The 23,968-nt window shown below is 55.6% G+C and overlaps 1 protein-coding gene across 1 annotated transcript in view; it reads right to left on the minus strand.

Annotated features, from left to right (window-relative positions):
* SHANK3 (SH3 and multiple ankyrin repeat domains 3) overlaps positions 1–23,968 on the minus strand; it is a gene marked incomplete at its 5' end in the record, with an annotated part of 319,560 nt that overhangs the window by 246,363 nt on the left and 49,229 nt on the right. Inside the window, 2 exon segments of the mRNA XM_054988523.1 lie at positions 5,081–5,152; positions 8,009–8,212. Coding sequence (XP_054844498.1) covers positions 5,081–5,152; positions 8,009–8,212 — 276 coding nt within the window.

The following is a 23,968-nucleotide window of genomic DNA, read 5'->3' on the forward strand; positions in this document are numbered from 1 at the left end:
TGGAGGCTAGATTACTGGCACACGCTTTACGCAGGGCTGCCCTTGAAAACGATTTGGAAACATCTGCAAAATGCTGTGCCCCGTTTATGATCAGAAGCTGACCACTTGGACCACATCACACCAGTCTTGAAATCCCTTCGCTGGCTGTCTATTTTTTTTCTAGCTCTTGAGTGTGAGGAAGGTGACCGTGTGTGCACTTTGTCACTGCAGCTGCCCCACCGTCCCTGTGCCTGCCACCACCCCCGATTTAAAGGCAGACGGCAGACTGCGAAAAGCAAAAACGACAACGTTTAACATCGTGAGTTGACCCTTCCCCACGTGGAAGCAGGCCCGGCCAGTTCCCAGCGAGAACGGAGGCACCGGTTCGTGGGGGAGCACTTGCCACCTTCCATTCCTCCCTTCCAGGAGGAGGCAACAGAAAGGCGAGGGCCGTGCCTTTAACACAGGCGAGGTGAAACTGCAAACAAACAGGCATCTCATCGATTCCCCACCACAAGCTGTCAGACAATCAATATTCTGAGGCCCACAGAAAAATAGAGGGCTTGGACTGCCATTGCTGTAGGACAACCCGAGGGGAAGAGAGATTCTCTCATCTGGCTGCACAAAGCCCCACTCCAGCCCCCTGGCAGGCAAGTTCTGGGGACTGTCCTCCCATCCGCTGGCACTGACCTCTGTCTTTCAAACAGGCCCTGGGGCAAAGCCTTAATGAGCGCCAGCTCTAATTCCACCTTTAACTGGAGGCTCCAAAGACCCTAGGAAACACACGCACGCACGCACGCCAGCAACGCCCAAACACGAAGGCTGGGGGTCCTGCACTCAGGCAGGGCCGCCCTCGGTCACTCTGAGGCCAGAGGCAGGGAATGCAAATGCCCTTTCCCCACAATTAGCACAGGGAACAACCCCCCCCCACCGGGGGGGGGGAATTCCTCCTGCACCTCACTATTCTTTAAAACTTGACTTCATCTGCACTCCCCAGTTCTTCCCAGTGGGGACACAAAGTGCCCCACTCGAGCTGAGCAAGAGCACCGGCAGGTGTGTGAGTGTGTGTGGGGGGATCTTTCCAAGTGGGTTGTGCCTTGTGGATCTGCTCTGTCTCCGCCTCACTCCAGGCACCCACTCACCAAGCCAGTCCCCTCCTGGCCTCCGCGCATCGTCGGTGGGTTCTTGTGTCTCTCTGACACGGCCAAGAGGCTTCTGAGCACATGCAGGGAGTGCTGGGCTCCTAACCAGACATAAATTCAACAGGTGCTGTGGGAGAGCCATGCCTCTTCTCAAAGGCCCCACCAGCCCCTCCAGCCCCTTAACTCCCAGCACACTGGTGCATGGACAACATGGCGTGGCGCACGGAGGGACAGACTGCAGCCAGACCCTAGCCCCTTCCCCAACAACAGAGTACAAGCAGTACAGGAAGGCTGGGGTACCTTAATCTTTGCTCTGGGCCTGCCGTGCCCTGCAGTGGGTTGGTGGTTCCCCTGCCGAGGCAGCCTTCTGCCTAGAGAGGCACCCATCTGGCGCTCCCCGCTTGCCCCTCTTTGCTCTGTCCCTGCTTCATCTCCACGCTGGCTTCAGGGCAGGATGTTATGCTCACGGCCCAGAGAGAGGGACACACGTGCTCACACATTCCACAGGCTTCCTCCCATCCAAGCAAAACAGCAGCAGGCTGCGCCGAGGGGATGAGTTACACCAAGGCCGGTTTCCAGAATGATTGTTTCTTGGAGCAAGCAGGCAGCACCCTAGCGGCCCCCTCTGCCTCTGTCTTTGCTGTCTCTCTGGACAGCTGCCTCCAACAGAGCCCCTTTTATGCAGCCCACCCCACCCCACTCATCTCACGCTCCCCATGCCAGAGAATGAAGGGGACATATGCAAGCCACCCGCTAACCCTCCCCTGCTACGAACAGCACTGTAGTCTCAGATCAGAGACCGGTGTGTGTGTGCGGGGGGGGGGGGGTGCTGGGGCCTGGCAGCTCAGTTTGGACCCCAGCAGACTCCACACATCAGTCCCGCACAGCCCAGACCGGCATGGGCCACAAGGACACACCGGGAGGGAGGTGGTGGAAAGCTGCCTTGGTCTCGGTAAGCCAGGAGAAGAGCCACCTCCACTACGGAGTCATGCGATGCTGCCCGTCTCTCTCTTGGATCGGGGTTTTAAAAATGGGTTCTTGATTACATTTTGGCAGTTGTCTCATTCTGCGTTGTGTATTGCTCCGTAGGTCTGGGACAGGAGGAACAATGGCAATACACACCACTCAAAAAACCACTTTGCCCCACCAAAGGCCAGCTCCTAGTCAGGCCCCAGTACTCGTTTAACAAGGCAACCTCGCCTGTGCACCTCCAGCACAGTTGCAGCTTGCGGGGAACTCTCAGCAGCCCAGCATTCTTGGCTTCGGGGAGACTGTGGGGGGAAGCCTCCACGTGTCTGCTCAGAAGTAAGTCCCCTTTTATCCAATAGGACTTACCTCCAGGATTGGGGCCCAAGCCGGTGAAGCTGTCCTTGGGCTTTCCTTCTTTGCCCCCCATCCTAAGGCGGGGACCCTCCCTAGTGCTGCTAGCCTCTAAGAGGGTGACTCCCCCTCTCGGAAGACCAGGGACCCCCCCCCCCGCACTGCCCCCAGGTTGTGCGGCTGCTCCAGCTCCGATCTAACCCCTGCAATGGGAGCTCCGGCTGGGACGCCCTTTTGGGTTCACCGCCCCCGCAGGGCCTCCCCTCAAACACAACGGGGGGCGGGGGTTGTTGCAGAAAGCCTGGGGACATTCTCCTGGGAAAGAACCCCCGTTGGGTGAACCTTCCCTTGGGCAAACCTACTTCAGATACGCTTAGCGGCAACTACACCAACGGCAGCTTGTCTCTAGGAGCTGGGAGGCATCATCCAAACCCCACAATCTTGTAATGCGTACAACGATTTGGCCTAGAAAATGCATACAGGTTGGGGCTCCCATCTGTGGCTGAGAAGTGCAGAATCACTTGCCCCAGAGGCCCTGGGCCCTCCCAGAGATCTGTTTTCTGGTACCAAGAAGGAGTCCGATTGGATCAAGCACCCGAGAGTTCAGAACTGCCTCCTGTAGCAAGAGATAGTATCGCTTCCCGCCAACATCCCCGTTTAACTTTGCCATGATGGACAGTTAATTCTCCCTATTGACAGAGGACACAAAATCTCTTTAGTAGATGTCTCAGCCCAATTTGAGCAAGAGGGACGGGAGCATCAAGCGAAAGAAATATCTTTGCAATGTGAAATGGAGGGCTAGGAACAGGCTCCACAGCAACGTGACTGACATAAACTGAGAGCCAGTTCGGTGTAGTGGTTAAGAGCACGGGACTCTAATCTGGAGAGCCAGGTTTGATTCCCCACTCCTCCACTTGAAGCCAGCTGGGTGACCTTGGGCTAGTCACAGCTCTCTCAGAGCTCTCTCAGCCCCACCCATCTCACAGGGTGATTGTTGTGGGGATAATAATGACATACTTTGTAAACCGCTCTGAGCGGGCATTAAGTTGTCCTGAAGGGCGGTATATAAATCGAATGTTGTAGTTATTGTTATTATAAACCTTGAAGAGAAATTGGGCCCAAAGGCAACTCTGGCCCACCCCACTGGCTGTGCAAATGTTCTTCCTCCCTCTCAGATCCCTGTTAGCGTACAAAGGTTTGACTAACACCAGAGGTCTCCTAGAGATGTCGGTATATAGAATTTTGCCAGGCACTGGCGGCCAATAAATTACTTTGCTTGGCACTGGGCAAGCCAGTCTCCCGCCTTACTGGACTTTGCCACCTGCATTAACACAGACCTTCCTCTGAGGCCTATTCAGGAGGACTCTGAGGTGCCCCCATAGGTGAGGAGCAAGGAGGAAGCTGGGTGTGGAAGGGGAAATGCCCAGGCCCAGCAGCACCCCAGGCCCTGAGGCTGGGAGAGGGGCAGGCCAGAGGGGCTACGGCCTATCCCCCTGCCAAGCCCCAGGACACAGCCAACATGAGGGGCAGCTGGAGGAGGAGGGAGTGTTGACAGCCTTGCAGGAGGCAAGGGGGGGGAGTGCAGCGACCAGGCCCCAGAAATAGGCCGGGTGGGGCCAGTGAGGAATGTTGCGGGGGGGGGGGGGGGCTAGACAGCTTCTTTGCAAAGGGCCACAAAGGAAGAGGGAGCTCAGCCTGGGAGAGCTGCTGTCTTGGGGCAATGGGAAGGAACAAGGTGAAGCGACCCCTTTCCCCCCTCCTTCGGAGGCCTGGGCAGACTCACCCGCAGCGCCCTGCAAGACCGCCAAAGGCCAGCCGGTGGGGTGGGAAAAGGGAGGGCCTCCTATAGACAGATTTTTGGCACTTCACAAAGAAGAATGACGGGAGCTGGAAGAAACAAGCGCCCAAATGCCGAGGCCAAAAGGAGTGGGCTTGACCATGTAGTGCCTCTAACCGAGTCTTGTGGAAAGCAATGGAGATGAACAGCCGGCACGCCCTTGCCGGCCCAGCTCCTCCCACTGCAGAGCCCGGTTCGAACCTTCACAGAAGCTCACTAGGTGGCCTTGGGCTAGTCACACTCTTGGCCTGACCTACCTCACAGGGTTGTTGTGAGGCTAAAATGGAAAAGAGGAGGAAGGGGAGGAAGGCAAGGTATAGATGAGGAGGGAAGTATAAATGAATAAACGAGGGTTGTTCCAAGCAAGTGGGAATCCCGTGGCCCTGGTGGAAAACTCCTCGCCGATCCAAACTGTCTGGTGCAGCAGCTCAAGGGCTGCATCTGGAGGGAGGAGCTCGTGTTCCATCTCTGATCAGCCATGAGCCACGGTGGGAGGTCCTGAGTAGGCAGGCAGAGGCAGGCAAGGTCCTCTGCCACACCAGGTTGTTCTGAAGTCAAGGGATGGACCAGACAAATGCAGGGGTGCAGCGTGGCCCGGAGGGCCCTCCCAAGAGGGCTCCTCACACCTGTAGGGCTGGTACCCAATGAAAGGCTCTTAAGCAACTGGTGCTGCCACCCTGTGGCCTGCTCCTGGGGCAGACCCTGCTCAGCAGGCACAGGGGTGCCAGCGTCACACACACCACAGAGACCTTCTGCACTCCAGAAGGGCGCCAACTGAGCTCCGCAGACGGCAGATGCTTACCTTGGTGTGCAACTTGGCAAACTGCTTGTCATCCAGGGGGCTTTGGATATACACTCGCCTCTTGTACCGGAACTGGGGAAGGAAAGCCAAAGGAAAAAGTGTCACCGCAATCTCGCCAAGCACAGCCCAGCCTCCGCCGCCACCAACCACACACATTTCCAGCCTATTGATTTCCAGGGCCACTGCATCACACTCAGGCAGCAGAGCCACATTTTGAAAGCTCAGCGTCATAAAACCAACATTATAGATCCAGGGGAGCTGGCCGTGTTCGTCTGTAATCACAAAATAGTAGAGTCCAACAGCACCTTTAAGACTAAGCAACTTTATTGTAGCATGAGCTTTCGAGAGCCACAGCTCTCTTCATCAGATGCATCTGATGAAGAGAACTGTGGTTCTCAAAAGCTTATGCTACAATAAAGTTGCTTAGTCTTAAAGGTGCTACTGGACTCTTTACTATAAAACCAACAAGATCAGATACTCCATTAAAAGAGCATGTATATTTTAAAGGACAAAATCTCCCTGCTCTGGCTTCACCTTGGCAGTCCCAATCTCTAGCGAGGAGCTGTGGCTGTGCCAGAAATACCCCCCAGTCTGGCCTGGGTGGATTCTTGGGGGCAAGGCAGGCCTCTCTGGGTGCCTTGCATGACCACTAAAGGGCATGGCCACAGCGGGCAGCCCTGGGACAGGTGCAGAGGAGGTGGCGACAGGGCTGGGCTATTCACGAGGACCGCCCAGGGCACTAGAGACAGATGGCATCCCAAGCAGCCCTCTTGCTGCCCCACCTGCATCAGTAGCGAGGCAGCTCCTTCCCTCTGTTGGGGGCAGCGTATGGGGGGCCTTTTCCAGACCAATTTTGCCTCCCAATATAGCGTCCCCCCCAGGAAGCATGGCACCATAGCAAGCCACAGCCCAGGTCCGAGTGAAGGGTGTGTGAGCATGGGAGGCTTCCCCACAGTGCAGGGGCAGGCCGAAGGAAGAACCAGGAGGTACAAGTCAGCGGGGGCTTTATCGGCCAAAAACTTTTTCTTGGGGTGGGGGGTGGGGGGAGTCAAGCCAAAATCCTGTGATCTGAACAGAACATACCTGCAGCACCCACAGATAATATGGGATCTCGTACAAACTTTAGCTTCCTACAGGTCAACTTTCATATTAAAAGAAGCCGGCAGACTTCAAACGAATAGTCCAGAGAAAGATTCAAGCCTTGCCTTTTAAGTTCCTGCTGCAACCACAAAAGGTGCTCTGGGGTGGATTGGGGCCATGTGGGAACATGAGGCACTTTATCTCCTTCGCAGCTGCAAGGGTTCACTTCCTGGCACCTCTCCGTGCTGGCTGTTATGAGCTCCTCGAGCATGTATTTGTTTTTAAGGCCCTGAACTGGGGTGTGCAGTGGATGTGACTCGGCTCGGAAGGATGCCCGTTGTGGCATATGTGGGTCTGCACCCCCAGGAAACAGGCACGGTGTCCTTCCCATTGCCCTCTCTCTAAGCACACACGCAGGCACACAAAGGCTGGTCCAGCTCCTGTCCCCGCAGCCTTCACCACCCTCAGCTGAGCTCCACCTTGAATCGCTGCCTTGTGGCAGGGCACCTAAAGGCCGCGTCAAATAGAAGCAGTGGCAAAGGGTGCCATTTCAGAATTAATTGGAACCTTCAGAAGTAGCAAGACATGAAACCTGCCTGGCCTCTTCGCCCTCAGGCGTGTAAGCGGCCAATGGGAACTGGTTGTTCTTTTAGCTGGAACGTATTTGAGTCTTCTTCCCGGAGGCTGGCAAGGTATTTACCGTCCAAAAGGGCACTGCACAGCTAGGAAAAGTGCAGAAGAGGGCAACCAAGGAGACGCCAAGGCTGGAGCATCTTTCCTATGAGGAAAGGCTGAGGAGTCTGAGACTCTTCAGGTTGCGGGGAGGGCATGATAGAGGTTTATACAATTACGCGTGGGGTAGAGAGAGTGGAAAGAGAGAACTCCTTCTCCCTCTCACAAAATCCTAGAATCTGGGGCCTCTTAAGATGGCAACAGGAAATTCTTCTGCACACAACTCACGATCCACTTGTGGAATTCACTGCCACAGGATGCTGGGATGGCTGCTACCTTGGGACCTAACTGTATTTGAAAGGTTTTCCTGGGCCTCCCCGTGCCTGCGGCAGACAGGTCCTGCGGAGCAGACTTGGGCTGGGAGCTCCATGTCAGACAGAGTCCCCAGGTGCACCGTGCCCAGCTGGGATTGGCACTGTAGCATGCAGGGAGAGGGGCTTATGCCTCCCCCCCCCACCCATGGACATCCAAAGAACCCTGTTGGATCAGGTTAGTGGTCCAGCTAGTCCACTATCCAGCTTCACACAGAGGCTAACCAGTCCTCCCAGAGGACCAAGAAGCGGGGGCACAGAGGCCGAGTCCTTCCCCTGATGTTGCCTCCTGGCCCTGGGATGCAAAGGTGGACCATGGAGGTGCTCTGGGGGTGCCGCTTTCCCACCTGGACATGGTCCAAGGGGGCTGCTGCTCGACTTGCTAGGGAAGGAGATGTGGAGTCGTCAGTTTCTCCGACCCTCTGATCTTTGTCTGTAGGCCCTGCTCCTCTGGGCATAGAGCAGTGGCCACTGGGGGAATGAGAGGTGAGGAAGCCGTACGTTTCCTGCATTGTGCAGGGGTTGGACTAGATGGCCCTGGGGTCCCTTCCCGCTCTAGGCTTCTACGTTGCTCCGATCCCAAAGGAAGCTCCCACCAGTCTAGCCACGGCCACCGACACGGCAACCTCCTTAGAAAAAGGACTGGAATTTTCCACAACTCAGAAACCTGCTCCCCACTAGAGAGTCACAGTCCAACCACGTCTTGTTACCTGCAGTCCAACCTGAGGGGAATTGTGCCCCGACAGACAGAAGTCTGTGCGTAGGTGGGAGGAGGCACCAAAATGAATAAGAGGCAAAGCAGTACCTCCAGGTAAGGGACTGGCGTGTCCGGGTTCAGGGGGTATTCCCTCAGCAGCCGCTCCTCATCCAGGAACTTGCCAGCCCGGCCATTGAAGGCTGGCTGGAAGAGGCCATAATTCAGCACGTCCTTCAGGCTGTGGTTCAAGGTGCAGAGAATCCGTTGCTTGGAGACCCAGATGGGGACATCGGGGTTCAGCCGCATACACTTCTGTGGAGGAGAGGAAGAGGGGCAGGCAGCAGGATGAGTACGCGGGCAGGTCCACCCCCTTTCCCCCCTTTATCAAAAGGCTTCCACCACACACCCCTCCAGGCCCTCTGGTAATTAAACATGACATCTGCAACATGGTGGAAATTACGCAGTAGGACTGCAGCATATCTGTATCAACAGACAGTACCCAGCGGCATAGTCTACAGTCCCTGTCCCTTTACCAAAGCCTCTCTCTGGGCTATTTCTTACAGAATAGCCCTATTACCTGAGTGAAAAAGCCTTACTGAATAATTCAGGTTTGTGGAAAGCCGAGAGAGTGGGAGCTTTCCTGGCCTCTTCAGGCAGGCTGTTCCATAAGGTGGGTGGGGCTGCCATGTCATGGCCCAATGTCTTGGGCAAGGAAGCTGAGACTCGATTGCAATGCCAAAAACAGTGGGAGAGCAAGATAAAACAGTCCCACAGCAAGACGAGCCAAACAGGCCCTGCAGAGATGGCAGCAGCCAGCAGCTGCCTGGCCTGGACCCAGGCAGGGCAACCACGGCCATAGAGGGAAGCCCACCACGGCTATCATGGCCACAGCTTGAATTCAAGCCAAGTGGCCCTGCAGCTCAGCCCGCACTGCAGGGGGCTGCTTGGCTCAGCCTGCTCTTGGCGGCCAGTTCCTCAGCTGGGACTCTCCCCCAAACGTTCAAGGGCCAGTCTGCCCGTGAAGGGGGTGCAGAGAACATACGATGCGGGAGAACGGAGCTGGGCTTGGGTAGCATGGGCCTCCAAGAAGTGGGGTGCGATCTCCCCCACTGCTGGGAGAGGGCAAGCCCGAAAGGAGAGGACCACTGGTACCCCATCCCAGGGATGGGACGGAATGGGAAAGGCATGGATTCAAATTCCTGGCCAGCCAGGAAGTTCAGGCCGGACCTTGAGCGAATCCTTCCTGATCTCACCCACAGGGCTGATGGGAGCCGGCCGGCCAACCTGCCGGGTAGGAGAACAGACAGATAACAGTAGAGACAACCCCTCCCTTGCGTACTTTCACCTCCCAGTCAAGAAATAGCTTCAGCCTTTAGTGATACCCACAGCAACAGGGCACAAACAAACATGACACGGGGTCTTGTTGGGTATGACAGGTGAACACCTGACATCCTGCCCTCCCCCACCCCCAGCCTGCACCATTTTATTAGCTCTAACATCAGTTGCTTTAACCCATCCAGTGTGGCCCCTGGATCTCAGCAGATCACAGGGCTGTTCAAGGGATGGCTACAGATGTCGGTCAAACACTGGGAACCCCGGAGGACGTGAAGGTCAAAATGAACCAGGGCAACAGCGCAGCTGGTCTGCTTGAGCCTGGGGGTTGGAACCAGAGCCCCCTTTCCGCTGCTGCGTCTTCAAACGGAAGTCTGAGGGCCAAACTACAAGAGATGAATTGCACGTGTCTATGCGAGTGAATATAATCGTGTCTGTTCCCACCCACCTGTGTCCACCTTCCCCGAGGCGAGCACGCGCCCTGCGGCCCTAGTCCATGCACGTGTGATCATAGAGGTGAGTGTCCGTGGGCCGCACCAGCAACTTGCTGCTGTAGAGCGGCCACTCTTGTCTGCTTCTGCTTCCTGACCAGGAAAAGGGGGAGGCGGATGGGGAAGGGGGGGGGGTGAAAGAGAGAAAAGGGATGCTTGGCCGGAGGTCTGAAGAGAAATGCAAAGGCAGAGGGGAGAAGAGGGCGCGCCTGGGGGAACCTTCTCTTTTAACATCGTCAGTACAGCCCCACTCCGGACCAGGAGAAAGTGGGGGGGGGGGCAGAAAGAGGGGAAAGGGATGCTCGGCAAAGTGGAGGTGCATGCTGGGATAGAGGAACACTGAAGAAACCTGTGCCAACTCGAGCCAGAATGAACACGGGGATGTGCACAGTGTGGCCGTGCGAGTGGACAGGAGAGCAATGGGGAAAGACGTGTAGTTCCACTCTGGGAGTCTTCAGCCAGTCCCAGCACAAGCCAGAGATATCTGCTGCTTTGCCCCGAAAGGAGCTCAACACACAGCTGGAGTGGGGGAGGGAAAGGAGGGGCTGCCTGCAGACCCCCCCCCCACCCAACATAAAGTGGCTTTCGTATAGGAAGTTGTTCTTTGCAGCAGTGGCCAGCTGTTCTCAGGCCCTGCCCCAAACACCCATGTGACGACGAGTGGGAGGGAAGCCGCAGACTTTATTTCCCTTCTGATTTTTAGGAACGACAGAGAGAGAGAGAGAGAGAGAGAGAGAGAGAGAGAGAGAGAGCGAGAGAGAGAGAGAGAGAGAGAGAGCGAGAGAGAGAGAGAGAGAGAGAGAGCGAGAGAGAGAGAGAGTTCTGCTGGAAAACCACAGGCAGCAAAAAATGCTCTGAATTTAGAATAGGAATGAATAATACAAAGGCTGCTGTGCTGATGATGGAACTGCTTCCAGAACACGTCCCCTGCAAAAACTCCTCCTTCTCCACATACAACCTAGAGCCAAGCTACAAGTGACGAATGACACTTGCCTGGCAAGTGAACAGACTCACGTGTATCCCTCCCTGTTCACTTGCGCTCCACTTGAGCAAGTGGAGAGCAAGTGAACAGGGAGGGATACACGTGAGTCTGTTCACTTGCCAGGCAAGTGTCATTCGTCACTTGTAGCTTGGCTCCTAGACTACCCTGAAAACCCAAAGGGAAGACACCAGAATGGCACAGAACCGGTCCACTGTTCCAGGCATGCATGCTCGAGGATGCCCCGTGCCATGGCCTAGCAAGGCGCCGCTTCAGCCTCCGGAAATGCACTTCTTCTCTACGGCTGAGATTTAGCAGAGGAGCAGGGCCTCTAGTGTGGCCAGCACTTCCTCTGCCTCAGCCATTCCACCCGCATGGTCTCAGGGGACCCCAGCACTGATCTTCAGGGCTGCCTTCCCCCACTAGCCCAGAAAGGACTTTGTGCCAAAAGTCACTCTCTCCACTTCTACGTACTTTGGAAGGGGGCAGGTATGCCCTGGGGACCTGTCCTCCTCCCACTCTGCCTGCCTGTCCATGCTCTGGGTCCACACTGGCAATGAGGGCAGAGTCACTGCTGGCTACGATGCACGCACCCTGGGAAGGTGCAAAGAGAGACCCAGAGGGTGTGGGAGGGCAGGCGTGAGTGTGTTTGTGGAAGGGATTTGCTTCGCAAGGCTTTCCACAGTTTAGCATGCGAGAAGCAGATGAAAAGAGTCGGCTTCTCAAAGAACAGCCCAGCCCAGCCTCCTCTGCCCAGCAGTGGCCAGCCAGGGGCTTCTGGGAAGCCCTCATGCAGGCATGAAGCAAGAGCCTACTTCTGTCCCCTTCCCAGACGACTGGCTCAGGAGGCGGCTGTGCGACCAGGATTGCTTCTTCCCCTTTTGAAGGGCGCTTCAGCCTGTGACCCCCCCCCTCGCATCTTGTCACAGTGAATTCCACCAATCAGTTCAGAGGTGATTCTGTGTGTATCAGAGCAAGAGCAGGGACTGCCGTGGTCTACGCAGGCCACGAGGCTGTGCCCACGCAACCACCCAAGAGCAAATAAGGCTACAATTTAAATAGTATTTTCTTGGGAGGAAGCTCCACTAAATCCAATGGGGCTCACTTCTGAGTAGACCTGCTTAGGCTTGCCATCTTAGTTGAGCCTTGCTGGTGCTCAGGAGCGCAACCTACTCTTGGCAATGACATCACGGCAGAAAGAACGTGCGGCCACACCGGAACACATTGCTTCAAAGCATGCCCAAGCTCTGCCATTTCGATTCATGCTGACATTTCACTGAATGAACACTGTCACCTCTTCAGACCTTTTGCAGAAAGACAGCGAAACGTCCCTCCGTGCCCCGGGGAAACCACCAGATGTGCCCTAAAGCTAAAGCACGATGTGCCCCAGGCCCAAACACAACCCCTTCTGGGCAGGCTGCTCAGGGTACGTTGTTTGCCCATAGCCACTTCAGCTGATGCTCCTGAGGCAGCACAGCTGGCAGGGGAGAAGGAGAGGAAGAGACAAGCAGCTGTGAGCCACACAGAGGGGTGACCTGTGGGCTGCAATGGCTACTACGAGTCCCCCATGAATCTAAGGAAGAGGCAGCCAATGAAAGCCATCTGGCTTCCTCAAGAAACCTGGCCCAGCAGCGTGAACAAAAACTGGCACTTCTCTTGGCCACCAGGAGGTTTGGCAGACCTAAGCTGGAGCAATGGGGGCACTGCCTGGAATGGCGGGGGGAGGGCGGGCACTATGGCCGAAGAGAGAGCTGAAGGCCACGTAGGGGCTCAGCCCCCTCAAAGTCTCAGCAATGGATGGATTCCGGGCAACAGAGCCGTCACTGCTGGTGAAAGAGAAGCAGGCTGGGCAGCGCTCACCAGCTGCTCTGGAGCCAGGGAGGATTGGGGCCCACAACCCCCACCCTCACACTGGGAGCTTTGGGCAGAGACTCTTTGGAGGGGACACATATGGAGGGTGGGGCTTATCCTTTTCCAGGCCCACCATGTACAAATCTTGCCCACCCCCCCCATGGCTTCCTCACTCACATGGTTCGAATTGTGGCAAGCATGTGCATCCCAAGGAGGCAAACCACGGAAGGAGTAGAGTGCAGAAATGTGGAAAAGGAAGCCCCCCATTCTCACCATTGCTTCCCAACTCAAAAGCAGGAGTCCCTGCACTCTCTGCAGACCCCGAAAGGAAAGGGGGGCTGTTAAGGGAAGGGGAGCCAAAAGGCTGGCCTTTTAGACCGCCTCTCAAGAGAGCGGAGGGGAGGGCAGTAGCCTCCTCAGTCCACCGCGCTGCTGTAAAGCGGGGAGGGGGGTAAGGAGGGGTGAGGAACACAGCCAGGCCTCTCCCTCATGGGGGGAAACTATCGTGGCCAGGGAGAAGCGGGGGCAAGTTGCCTCTCCCCCTGCCAGTGGCCCCCAAGGGGCAAAAGGCCAACTCCCTGCTGCTCAAGCTGTTCTTCACTCAAAGCCTGGCGGCTTCCTTAAGTGGCCTGCTTCTCTCCATTGAGGGGTGGGGAGATGGGGGGGGTTGTGGGGCAAGGGGGTACAAGAGAGCCCCTATAGCTCCCTCTCCAGAAGGACTAGCCTGCTGGGTGTGAAGAATGTGCAACCTCCAGACACATGAACACACACTCGGCCAGCAGTCACTGCAGCGCACAAAAGCTGGGCACGATGCACACGGGGGGCAAAACTATGAAGTTCAAAGACGCCCTTGGAGGGAGGGCCTGGGAAAAGATCTTGCTGCTGCGGTGGGCAGCTGGGTGGAAAAGTGGCCGTGGTGGTGGTGGTGGGAGAGGCCAGGCAGACAGCCTCTAGACTGGCACAAGCAGCTGTAATTTCCCTTGCCTGCTCCCCGGAGGGGGGAACGAACTTCTGGTGTTCGTTTGCAGGCCATTCTTGTAACCAGTGGGCTGCTGTGGCAACGTTAGCCACGTCTCCAGGGCAAGTCAACATGGTGATGCAGCCACTGTGCAGCAGGCCACTGGACATGCTTCCTTGGCCACCTGTGGCGGAAGCATTCTTGCCCGTCCCCTCTTGGTCCGGGCTGGGAACAAGGCAAGGGAGGAAGGCCTTGCTGGAGCCACAGTCTAGCCCATCTGACTCTGCATAAGGCAATGGCTTAAAGTCGCCAAATGGAACCTCCATGTACAGCAGCAGTATACCTCTGAGTACAGGGAGGGCTGCGGCCTTCTTGGCACGGTGGAGGACTTCCTGGGAGCCGTTGGCTGCCTGCTTTCAAGGAGGGAATGCGGGATGAAGCTGACCTTGGCCTGATCCCCACACAGCCCTTTGCCACACGGAAAAATGCTCCCACTATGAGAAGGACCAAAGGTTGCCTCCCAGTTCTTCCGATGGGATTTTAATAAACTTCTGTTTTATGTTTATATGATGTTTTATTTTGTCAGCTGCCTTAGGCAAGCTCCCTGAAGAGGAGGCATAAAAATATTCTTAACGAATAGACAAAAAATTTCAAATGCCCCCCCCCATTCATCAACCTGCTCCTGTGCAACGGGACGAGAGGCACATCTCTGCTCCCCCACAGGGACGCAGGTTGGGAGCGGCGCTTGTTTCTGGGTGCGGCACACAGGAGGAGGCAGCCAGAGTGGCACCTGCGGCGGAGGGTCCTGCGCACTCAGGGGCCACCGCTCTGCTTCTCATGTGAGTGCTCCAAGCGACGCAAAGAGCCGGGTTCGGGGCCCAGTGACGGAACAGGAAGGCACCCCCAGAGCTCAGGGGAGCGAGGTTCTGCCATGCCGCAGTTCCCGGCCAAGCTGCCCTGGACTCCAGAAAAGAGCCCCTGCCACGCTCGGGGCTCTTTTTTCCCTGGCATATGCCACACGGAAGCTCAAGAAGTAGAGCTTTTCCTGGCACGGGGAGACAGGACGGGACATCTGCTCTGCACCCTCTTCCATTTCAACACCTCAAGGCTGATGTCAAAGGCACAGCAGCGAGACTCCGGAAAAGAGTTGGCAATCTGAGCATCTGCTGGCTGAAGTCCCTGCAAAGGCAGAAGGTGGCCTTGGGAAGGCAGGCGAGAAGGGCCTGGCAGCGACTTCCCTCCCGCATACAGAGCAGCTCTGGCAAGCCTCGAAGATTATCCCTGGACACTTGCCAAGCGGCATCCAAGGAAATTCAGCAAAGGCAGCAGAGGTTATGCGGGAGGCAAAGCAAGGAGGACGCGGGCTTGCTCTCTCTCTCTCTCTCTCTCTCTCTCTCTCTCTCTCTCCCTCTCCCTCTCCCTCTCTCTCTCCGGGAACCGCCTTCGCTTGCACACCCTTGGCTTGCCCGTGCTCCTGAAGGCAACTGCCCCAGCGGCCCACCCTGGCTCTTCTGACTCGCCACCGAGAGCAGTAACGCCTGTTCTTAATAAGGAAAAGGGCTCAAAGCTCTCCGGCAAACGAAGGTCTTTGCCTGCACTGCCACCCAAGAGCCCCTGGGATCAGCCGGGGAGAATCCCCGGGCAAAGCAGCCAGCCAGAGCCCCTCCCGTGGGGACTCCCGCCCATGTCAGCATTTGGGCTCGGAATAAAGAGGGTGCTTTTGACGTCACGGTTTTGATGTCATGTTTCTCCGTGACGGGTGGGACAGCCCTTCTATGAGGCAAGGACAGGGGCCAGCTCCAGGCAGCATATCTGAGGTGCCCTTCAGGGCAGCAGCCGCGGGCGAAAGAGACAGATCTGATCCTGGGGCCCCAATCCACGTGATGCGCTGCACAAGCCACCCAGGGAACGGTGATGCTCTCGCACAGCTCCCACTCATGTCCATGGGGCTGATGTCCGAGAGCCTCCTGCTGGATTCTCATGAGCGGGAGCTGCTTGGACGTTCTACCTCAGCCACCAGGATGGGTTGAGCTGCTCCTGGGTTTGGGGGTTAAAACCCCAAATAGCTCATTTCCAGAGGGGTCACCTTGCAGGCCGGCTGCAGACAAGAATCCGGTGGAACCCTGAAGACCCATGGCTTTCCTTGGGGCAGTCAGAGGCCGCCGCCACCACCCTGCAAAAGTGTGTTCTGACTCCAGTGCCCCTGCCACACTACGGTTGTTACCAAACCAAGCATGGACCTGGGTGCGAATGCTGACTTGGATCTCCTTGTCCATACCTGGGAGCCACTTGCTGTGGCCACACTTCTGGCACAGGCACGTGGAGAGACACCTCCACTTCAACGACAAAGAAGCATTCTGGTCTACTCGCTGCCCCAGCTCCAACCCTCGTGTTTTGCTGCTGCAGTTTCACTGCGGTGTTTATGATGGTTTCGGCTACGCTGTAAACCTCCTCAAGAGCTTTGCCCTTCGAAGCAGGACGGAAGTATTCCGCACCAGCTCCTTCCATTCGCTCTGAACATCCAACACTGAGAATAAAACTGCGCCCCCAGAAGTACGCTCTTGGCACAAGGCCAGTTGCCAGTGGGCCCCTCTCCAAAGACCTGGTGGAGAGCCGAATATGCTGCAGGCTCTTCTGCAGACCACAGACAGAGAGCTCAAGGAGAGGCCCGTGTGCTCAGGGGACCTGCCAGGCTTCTTGGCCCAAGACCCGGGAATCATTACGAGCCACAAAAGCCACACCAGCTGTTTGGAGCTCCAAGGGCTGGGCGTCCCTGCCGTGGCTCCAAAGCGCTCGTCTGCCTTCGTCCTCCATTCTCTCAGCACCTCCAAAATTCACAGCTGCCTCCACAGAGGAGGAGCAATGGCTGTGGCTAGAGTGGAAGCCACCACGAGCACAAGCCACAGCCTGCTCACCCAGTTCAAGGCCCGCTGTCTCATCCCGGCAGGGATGCAGAATGACTCCCCTCGGGACCCGGGGCAGCCGTTCAGAGGGCCAGCCCAGGGCTGCGTAGACCTGCAGTCTGTGTCAGGAAGAGGCCAGGCCCCAGAAGAAGGCAAGCAACGTGGAGGCCATCCTTTCCTTTCATCGCACTTTGGAGGGCCACGGTGGCACCGTCATTTTGCATGGAAGACGCTGGAGTCCCTCATGGCTTGGGCCTCCCTCGTATAAGAAAACATCCCCAAAGCTTTTGGAGGCGGGTTTTTCTTCGCCTGCCCCACCTCCTCCCACTTTCTGGGCTCTTCAGCCACACTCTTGTACTGCACAGAAGAGGCCTGCCGGATCAGACCGGTGAGAGTCCATCTAGGCCAGCATTCTGTCTCATGGGGCAGCCAAGGGCACAGGAGCCGAGGCCTTCCCCTGAAGCCGCCTCCTGGCACCGGGATTCAGAGGTTGGCTGCTACTGAATGTGGAGTTTCCCTTGAGCCACCAGGGCTAGCAGCCACTGACAGATCTCTCCTCCACGAACTCAGCAGCACCCAAAGGTGGGAGACGGGCTCACACGGACACCCCCCCCCCCCAGGGCTCTCCTGATGCTCATATATCCTGTTCCTGCAACCCTACCAAAGCCGGCTCCTTCGGGCACACGTGCATGCATGTGTGTGCGCACCAACAGCATCTCCCCCCTTCCCCTCACCTAGGATCACCACATCTAGACTGGAAAATTCCTGGAGATGTGGGGTGCTGCCTAGGGAAGGGAGAATTTGGGGAGGAATTTTGCCTAGAATTTATGGTGGACCATAGAGTTTGCCCTCTGAGACTGGCCATTTTCTCCAGGGGGGCTAATATTTGTAGCCTTAAGGTTAAGTTGTAATTCCAGGAGAACTCCAGGCCCCACCAAGAGGTTGGCAACCCTGCCCTCACCTCCACCAGCATCCCACGTCTGCCTCTTTGACTTTCCATCAGCACCCCTCTCGATGGAACGAAGAGTGCTGGGGCGCCCCTCTTCTAGATCAAGGCAACTATCGATAGCTTGAGAGTTCCTTGCTTTGAGGAGGAAACTGAGGCTCCGAGGGGACCCCACCTGCCCCTGACAGTGTTGGGTTCAAGCAATGTTAACCCTGCGATTCACTTCACTGCACTGCAGGGGGAAGTAAGCACAGCCTTAAAGGGAAAGATATTGAAATCCTGGCATCAAAGCGTGCAAGCAAGTACCGGAGGCTTTTTGCTAATGTATTCAGGGGAGAAGGAGAATTAGGATCATTAATACATGAGATGGGAGGTGGAATTAATGCTGAATCAAAAGAACACGGGTTGCTGAGCTGCATCTTTAAGGCTGCCTTTTTAACAAGCTAACAACAAGGGGGGAAAGTTGGGGCAATTACAGATCTCTGGCAAAACATCCTTTAAATTAAGGCCCTGTTTCTACAAGGCAATTAAACTGGTGCTTTGGTCTCCCTGGAATTCAAAACCGCTCCATCTGGAAACCACCGTGGCTTTCCAGGACGCCTCCCGGAGAACAGCATCAGCTCTATCAAAAGGGAGCAAGAATACCCTGCAAGGGCCCAAGGGGTGGGGGTGGGTGTGGGTGTGGGGGGGGGGAAGATTTAATAGAACCAGAACAGAACCACCAGTGAAATCAGCAATGCAACCAACCATGGGCTGGGCGACGGGAGCTCGCAGCCTGTGGAGCAGTCAAGTCCCAGGTGGGGAGACGTCTCCTACAGCCATCCAGAGTCCAGGAAGATCAGGCAGGATAGTATCAAGCGAGTAGCCATGTTGGTCTACAGTAGAGGAGCAAGATCCAAGTCCAGCGGCAGCGGAGAGAGCAACAAGAGTTCCTGGGTAGGAGCTTTCGAGAGTCAGAGCTCCCTTCCTCAGAGAAGGCAGGGCAGAAATGCTTTAAATAAATAAATCACTGAAGCGGAGGGCCCTTCCCCAGAGCAGGGCCATCAATTGACTCAGAACACAGCTGTGTGAATTAAGCAGCTCTGGAGCTTATGGGGGGGGAAGCAAAGCATGCTGGAATATTTGATTCAACCCCCCCCCCCGGGTTCTTTTAATGGAATCACGAAATGCACGGCCAGAAGAGGCGCGAACAGGGATGGGAGGTGCCCACCTGGGTCTCAGTGAAGTGCCTGCATTAACTCAGGGCCTCTTCCTTGCAAAATTAAATCACATTCCTTGAGATGTGACTTTGTCATCCAGGCAGTCAGGAAACCTCGAGATTCCGGGTGCCAAGCAAAAGCCTAGACCGTGGTGGTGGTGGTGGTGGTGTGACAAAGCTGGGAATCAAAGGCAGGTTAACGCCAACAAGAACACTAGCAGGTTGCCAGCCTCCGGGTGGTGGCTGGAGAGCTCCAGGAATTACAACTGATCTCCAGGTCAGAGAGATCACTCCCCCCTGGAGAAAATGGCTGCTTTGGAGGGTGGACTCTATGGCATTATACACTTCCTTGAAGCCCACCCTCTCCAGGTTCAACCCCCAAATCTATTCAGTTCAGTTCAGAGCCAAGCTACAAGTGACGCCTGACACAGGTTGGACACTTGTCAGCTTCCCTCAAGTTTTGATGGGAAATGTAGGCGTCCTGGTTTTACAGCTTGGCTCTCCATTACAGCTGCAAGACCAGGATGCCTACATTTCCCATCAAAACTTGAGGGAAGCTGACACGTGTCCAACCTGTGTCAGGCGTCACTTGTAGCTTGGCTCTCAGTTTATTACACTTATATACCACCCTCCTCACAAGCGGGCTCAGGGCGGTTCACAACAGAAATTAAATACAAAGTCAAAAGGACAGGTAATACGCATAAAACACATACACATAAAATCTCCAGGGGTTTACCAACTTGGAGTGGGCAACCTATGCTGAGGACCCCTGGTCTACTCCCAAATGTCAGAAGACACACACACACACCCCTCCCCCACCACACCACCTCACTCCACAGGAAGGAACCTGGAGTGGGAAACATTCAAAGCCCGCATGATAGGAGAGCCTTTAGAAGAGCAAAGTGCTGTCCAGTTCTCCCTAGCCCTTAACATCTGGCCCAGTCAGATCTTCCGATGCTTCCAGATTAGGCCTTGGAAAACCACCCCTGAGAGGGAAGGCTCCGGGGGCCACTGCATGCTAAACTGAGCGTATCTGAAAGTCCAGCAGGGCTTCTATATAATGGTGTGGGAGGCGGGTAGGGGCTGCATGCCATGCAGAACTAGGGGTCCCAGGAGACTGCTGGTGGCAGGCAAACTCCCAGGGATTTGCCCCCTCGTCCACTGATTGCCCAGCGATCAGCGGGAGGTGGCAAACTCCCGGAGGTTGTCCGCCACGGGCAGGTACCTCAGGAATGCGTGCTGCGCATGCCCCTCCAACGGGCGTGGTGATGTCAGTTCCAGAAGTGACGTCATCGTGGTGGCTGTGGGAGTGTTCCCGTGTTCCCCTCTCCAGTGCCATTCCTCCAAATCTCTAAGCAAGCTCTCCCTGAAAATACTCACTGCTGGAGAAACCATCAGACAGACCCAGTCCAAGTATGGTTTTCCAGCTCAAGGAAATATGCTGTGTAAAGTCATTTTCAACAGTGCTGCATTGGGTAGCCTGGTGCACAGGCATGGAGCAGGCCTAGTGGGGCAAAAAAGGGCACTCTGCTAGGCACCACTCATCACCTGTGAGCAGGGAAGCCCAGGTGGGATCGGGAAGTCTCCCAGAATTGCAACTGACCTCTAGACTACAGAGATCAGTCCCCCTGGAGGAAATGGCTGCTCTGGAGGGTGCACTCTGTGGCATTATGCTCCGCTGAGGTCCCTCCCCTGCCCTCAGCCTTCCTACTTCCCTGCTAATGGTGGGCAATCTCCCTGGGTTTTGCCCATTGCCTGCTGATCTCTGGTGATTGGGGGATGTGGCACCCGCCGCCCAGGGATCACCCACCAGCAGCAGGCAACCCGGGAAAGTGTGCACCAGGCATGCTCCAGTGCTCCCATGGCTGGCATGCTCCCAGCCACGGGCATGCTCCTGCACTTCACTGGGCTCAAGTCTGGCCCCAAATGGGCTGAATTTGCCCTACGCTCCAGGGAGCCAGGAGGTAAGTGCTGAGTTCCCCCCACCCTCCAGCCAGGAGGGTGTAGGTACTTGACAACCCCTCCCCAGGTTTCAGCCCCAAATCTCCAGAAATTTCCCAACCCAGGATTGGCAACTTTCTGCACAGTCTTGGTGGATCGGGTGTAGGGTGCTCTCGCAAACCACACTGAAGGACATCAGAGTTGTCCAGAGCCCACACGCAAGGGCTTGCCCTCCTTTCCCGTGCAAAATGTGCAGGGATTTCATATCCAGACACACAAATGCCTCTGTCTGGTATGGGGGGAGAGGGAGAGAGGGAGGGGGAAGTTAGGAAAGGAAGAAAGTTGGCAAGCAGCATGTGCCGCGAAAATCACCACGGTGCACAGGAAGAGAGCGAGTCCCGTTCTAGAAATATGTCTGACCTGAATTTTCTTTTAAGCCAGATGACATATTCATGGTTTGTGGAAATTGTGGGATACTGCTTTCCACTGCAACATCAGCCCATACAGATGGTAAGCTACATTTCTTGAAGAAAAGCAACTTTAAATCCAGATAGCCTGATCATTTTTACCCAAAGGTAATTGAGCCAAAAAAGACTGATCACAAAGGCCTACAACGCTGGATGCTGGTGCACTGCTTTCGTTTCAGGGGGGAAAGAGGCAGAGGCTCAAAGCCCCCCGCACTCATGCCCCTTACCTTAAGGACCCCTTACCCTAGGAACTCCCGGGTCTTTCCTCCCCAATGACTGGGACGACTGGGAAATCCTCACCTGTCTAAGCTCTCTGTGTCTCCTCCGCAATGGCCATTTGCATATAGAGACTGGCTAGCGCACCTGTGGGTTGATGGGCTGGGCAGCTGCATACAGAACTCGCTAATATGAAATGTGATCAGGAACACACAGGTTACTTTCACAAGTGCAGCAGCCGTTCTATACAGCCTGTGTTCTGCTAAATCAGGCCTCAATGCTGAGAAAAATATAAAAAAGAAATATGTATCAGGAAGAAAGGGGAAACTCTGCTCCTTGGCACCCTAATTTTCTACATGCAGGAATTTTTTTTTTAAGTATGCAGGAGCAATAAATCACATCCGCTGTCTGCAGTGATACAGTCCAGATGCAGATGGACAGCTTTTCCGGGCCCTCTCCTCTTTCTCGCTGCTTTGCCAACGTCAAGCCCAGCCCTTGACACGCCACACAAGTTCCAAGTCATCTGAAACAGCTGCCGCAATAACACCAGAGAGAACGTTGCAAGGGCATCACCCAAGAGCAGAGCGCAACTTCAAGCATCTGCTCTCCACACCAGGGCTCAGTCTTGGAAGAGAGGAAGAAAATCAATACCCCTCAATGGAGAAAGAGCGGCTCTCTCAAGCCTCAGAAGCTTTCTGGCAGGCAGGCGTTTCAGAGAGAGGCAGAAACCTGCAATTACACGCTGGCTCGGCAGGCAACGTGCGCACTGGTCACCGTCAGCAAGCGACTTGCTTGACAGGCTTTTTATCTTCATGCAGATAGATCAGAGGAGGTCCTCTGTGCAATTACTGGTGGCTTTCTAGCCACTGCCACCCCCACCCCACCCCTTGTCTGCGGCTGCCACCACTTCCAAGTGTTAAAAGTCACGGTTTGAACGGAGGGCGGGGGTGGGGGATGGTCTGCGATTTTTATGTTGAGACTTACTAGCTGGGTGTCTCTGAGTGCCTTCTGACATCACTGTTCTGCCCGTGCACCTAGCTGACTAATCTTGCAATCAGTTCTTGCTCTCACTTCACAACAGATGCTATTGAGTGCAGGCGCAAACAGAGTGTGTAAACTGTGAGTCATTACATGTTTGCAAGGATGACGTATGAATGACTCGATCATAACCCAGAGGGATACACGCCGTTTCTGGCAACAGAGAAGATTTTGTTCACAGACTCTGCAAGCTCAAAGTAGCTGCAAGCCGTGACACAAACCTGCCACATGGGGTTGCTGCACGGGAGCAAAGCTGCCTGGCCCAGAGGACGTGGTGGAGTCTCACCTTGTACCTCAGGAAGGACCTTCCATCAAGGTAAGTTCACCTGGCAGTGCTGCATACCACAAACGCCTCTGCATCCCTGAAGGCAAACACTCCACGTGAGCAGCCCCAGTTGCCCAGACTGAGGAGGTCAACATGCCTTCCCGGACCAGGGCATGCACGGAAATGCCAGCGGTCCCCCCTGCAACCCAATGGCCCTCTACAGGGCTTCCAGGCCAAAGCCCACCACCCCTTGCAAAACGGAAAGGGGGGGGAGTGAGGGAAGGGGCCCCAGACCCAAGCAAATGGGGCCTGGCCTCCACCTCTAAAAGTTAAACTTTGCATGAGAGGGTGGCGCGGGGGGGGGGACTCCTGTGCAACTCCAGAGAGCTTTGCTCTGAGCGTGAAGACTGAGGTGCGCTTTGCAAAATGCATCATGAACGCCAGTCAACCGGCTCTTCTGGAGGAAGAAGTCTGGTTCAGCAGCACCAGTTACTCCTTACTGAGGTTGCAAAGCGGAGTGCTGGCCGTACGGAGAAGCTTCCAACACACTGCGGGTGGTCTCCAGTGACATTTGGCTCCCAAAGCACGTACGTGCCCCTCACAAGAAGCTTAAGCCCACACTCAAAGCAAGTGTCCTGCATTTATTAAGAGGACTAGGTGAGGTCTCCAAGCCACTTCTGCCATGAATTCATTGGGTGGGAGGGAGGGAGGGAGGGAGGGAGGGTGCGTGACACAAGCAGGAAATTATCACTCAGGCTCAAGCGCGGGGAGGGAAACACTGCTACAAAAGATTACTGCGTAATGCAAGGGAAGGGCTTTGGGCGCGTGGAGAAACACCGGGCTTTATTCTGAACCCCTTTCCTGCTGTAGTCTAACAGGGCGATCCACACATAGGGCCATGGTGAGCAGCTGGGTGCAACCAACAGGCAGCAACCCACAAGCAGTCTTCATCGGGGCATCTGTGGCCCTGCCCCAGTGTGGGCACTTTGTTTACTTATTTATTTAATTGGATTTATATCCCGTCCTCACCGCAAGCGAGCTCAGGGCTGGTCACAACATCATAAAACCCCCATAATTAAAAACAATAAATAACAGTTAAAATCATAAGAATAAAATCAACAGATCTCATTAAAAAGTGGAGCGGAACAAAGCAAAACAGGCCAGGGACCGGCACGATCGTTTGCCAGCTCCTCAACTGCTCTCATAGGCCTGGCGGAACAGTAATAATCCCACAGGGCCTGGGTCTCAACTGGGAGAGCGTTCCACCAGGCCGGAGCCAGACCCGAAAAGGCTCTGACCCTGGTTGAGGCCAAGCGAACATCCTCGGGGCCAGGGACCCCCTGCAGATGTTGATCTGCAGAGTGTAACGCCCTCTGGGGAACATTCAGGGACAGACGGTCCCAAAGATATGCACGTCCCAGTCCGTTAAGGGCATTAAAGGTTAACACCAACACCGTGAACTTGACCCAGAATTCAACCAGGA

This window comes from Eublepharis macularius, chromosome 9 (genome assembly GCF_028583425.1).
Source record: "Eublepharis macularius isolate TG4126 chromosome 9, MPM_Emac_v1.0, whole genome shotgun sequence".
Lineage (NCBI taxonomy): Eukaryota > Metazoa > Chordata > Lepidosauria > Squamata > Eublepharidae > Eublepharis > Eublepharis macularius.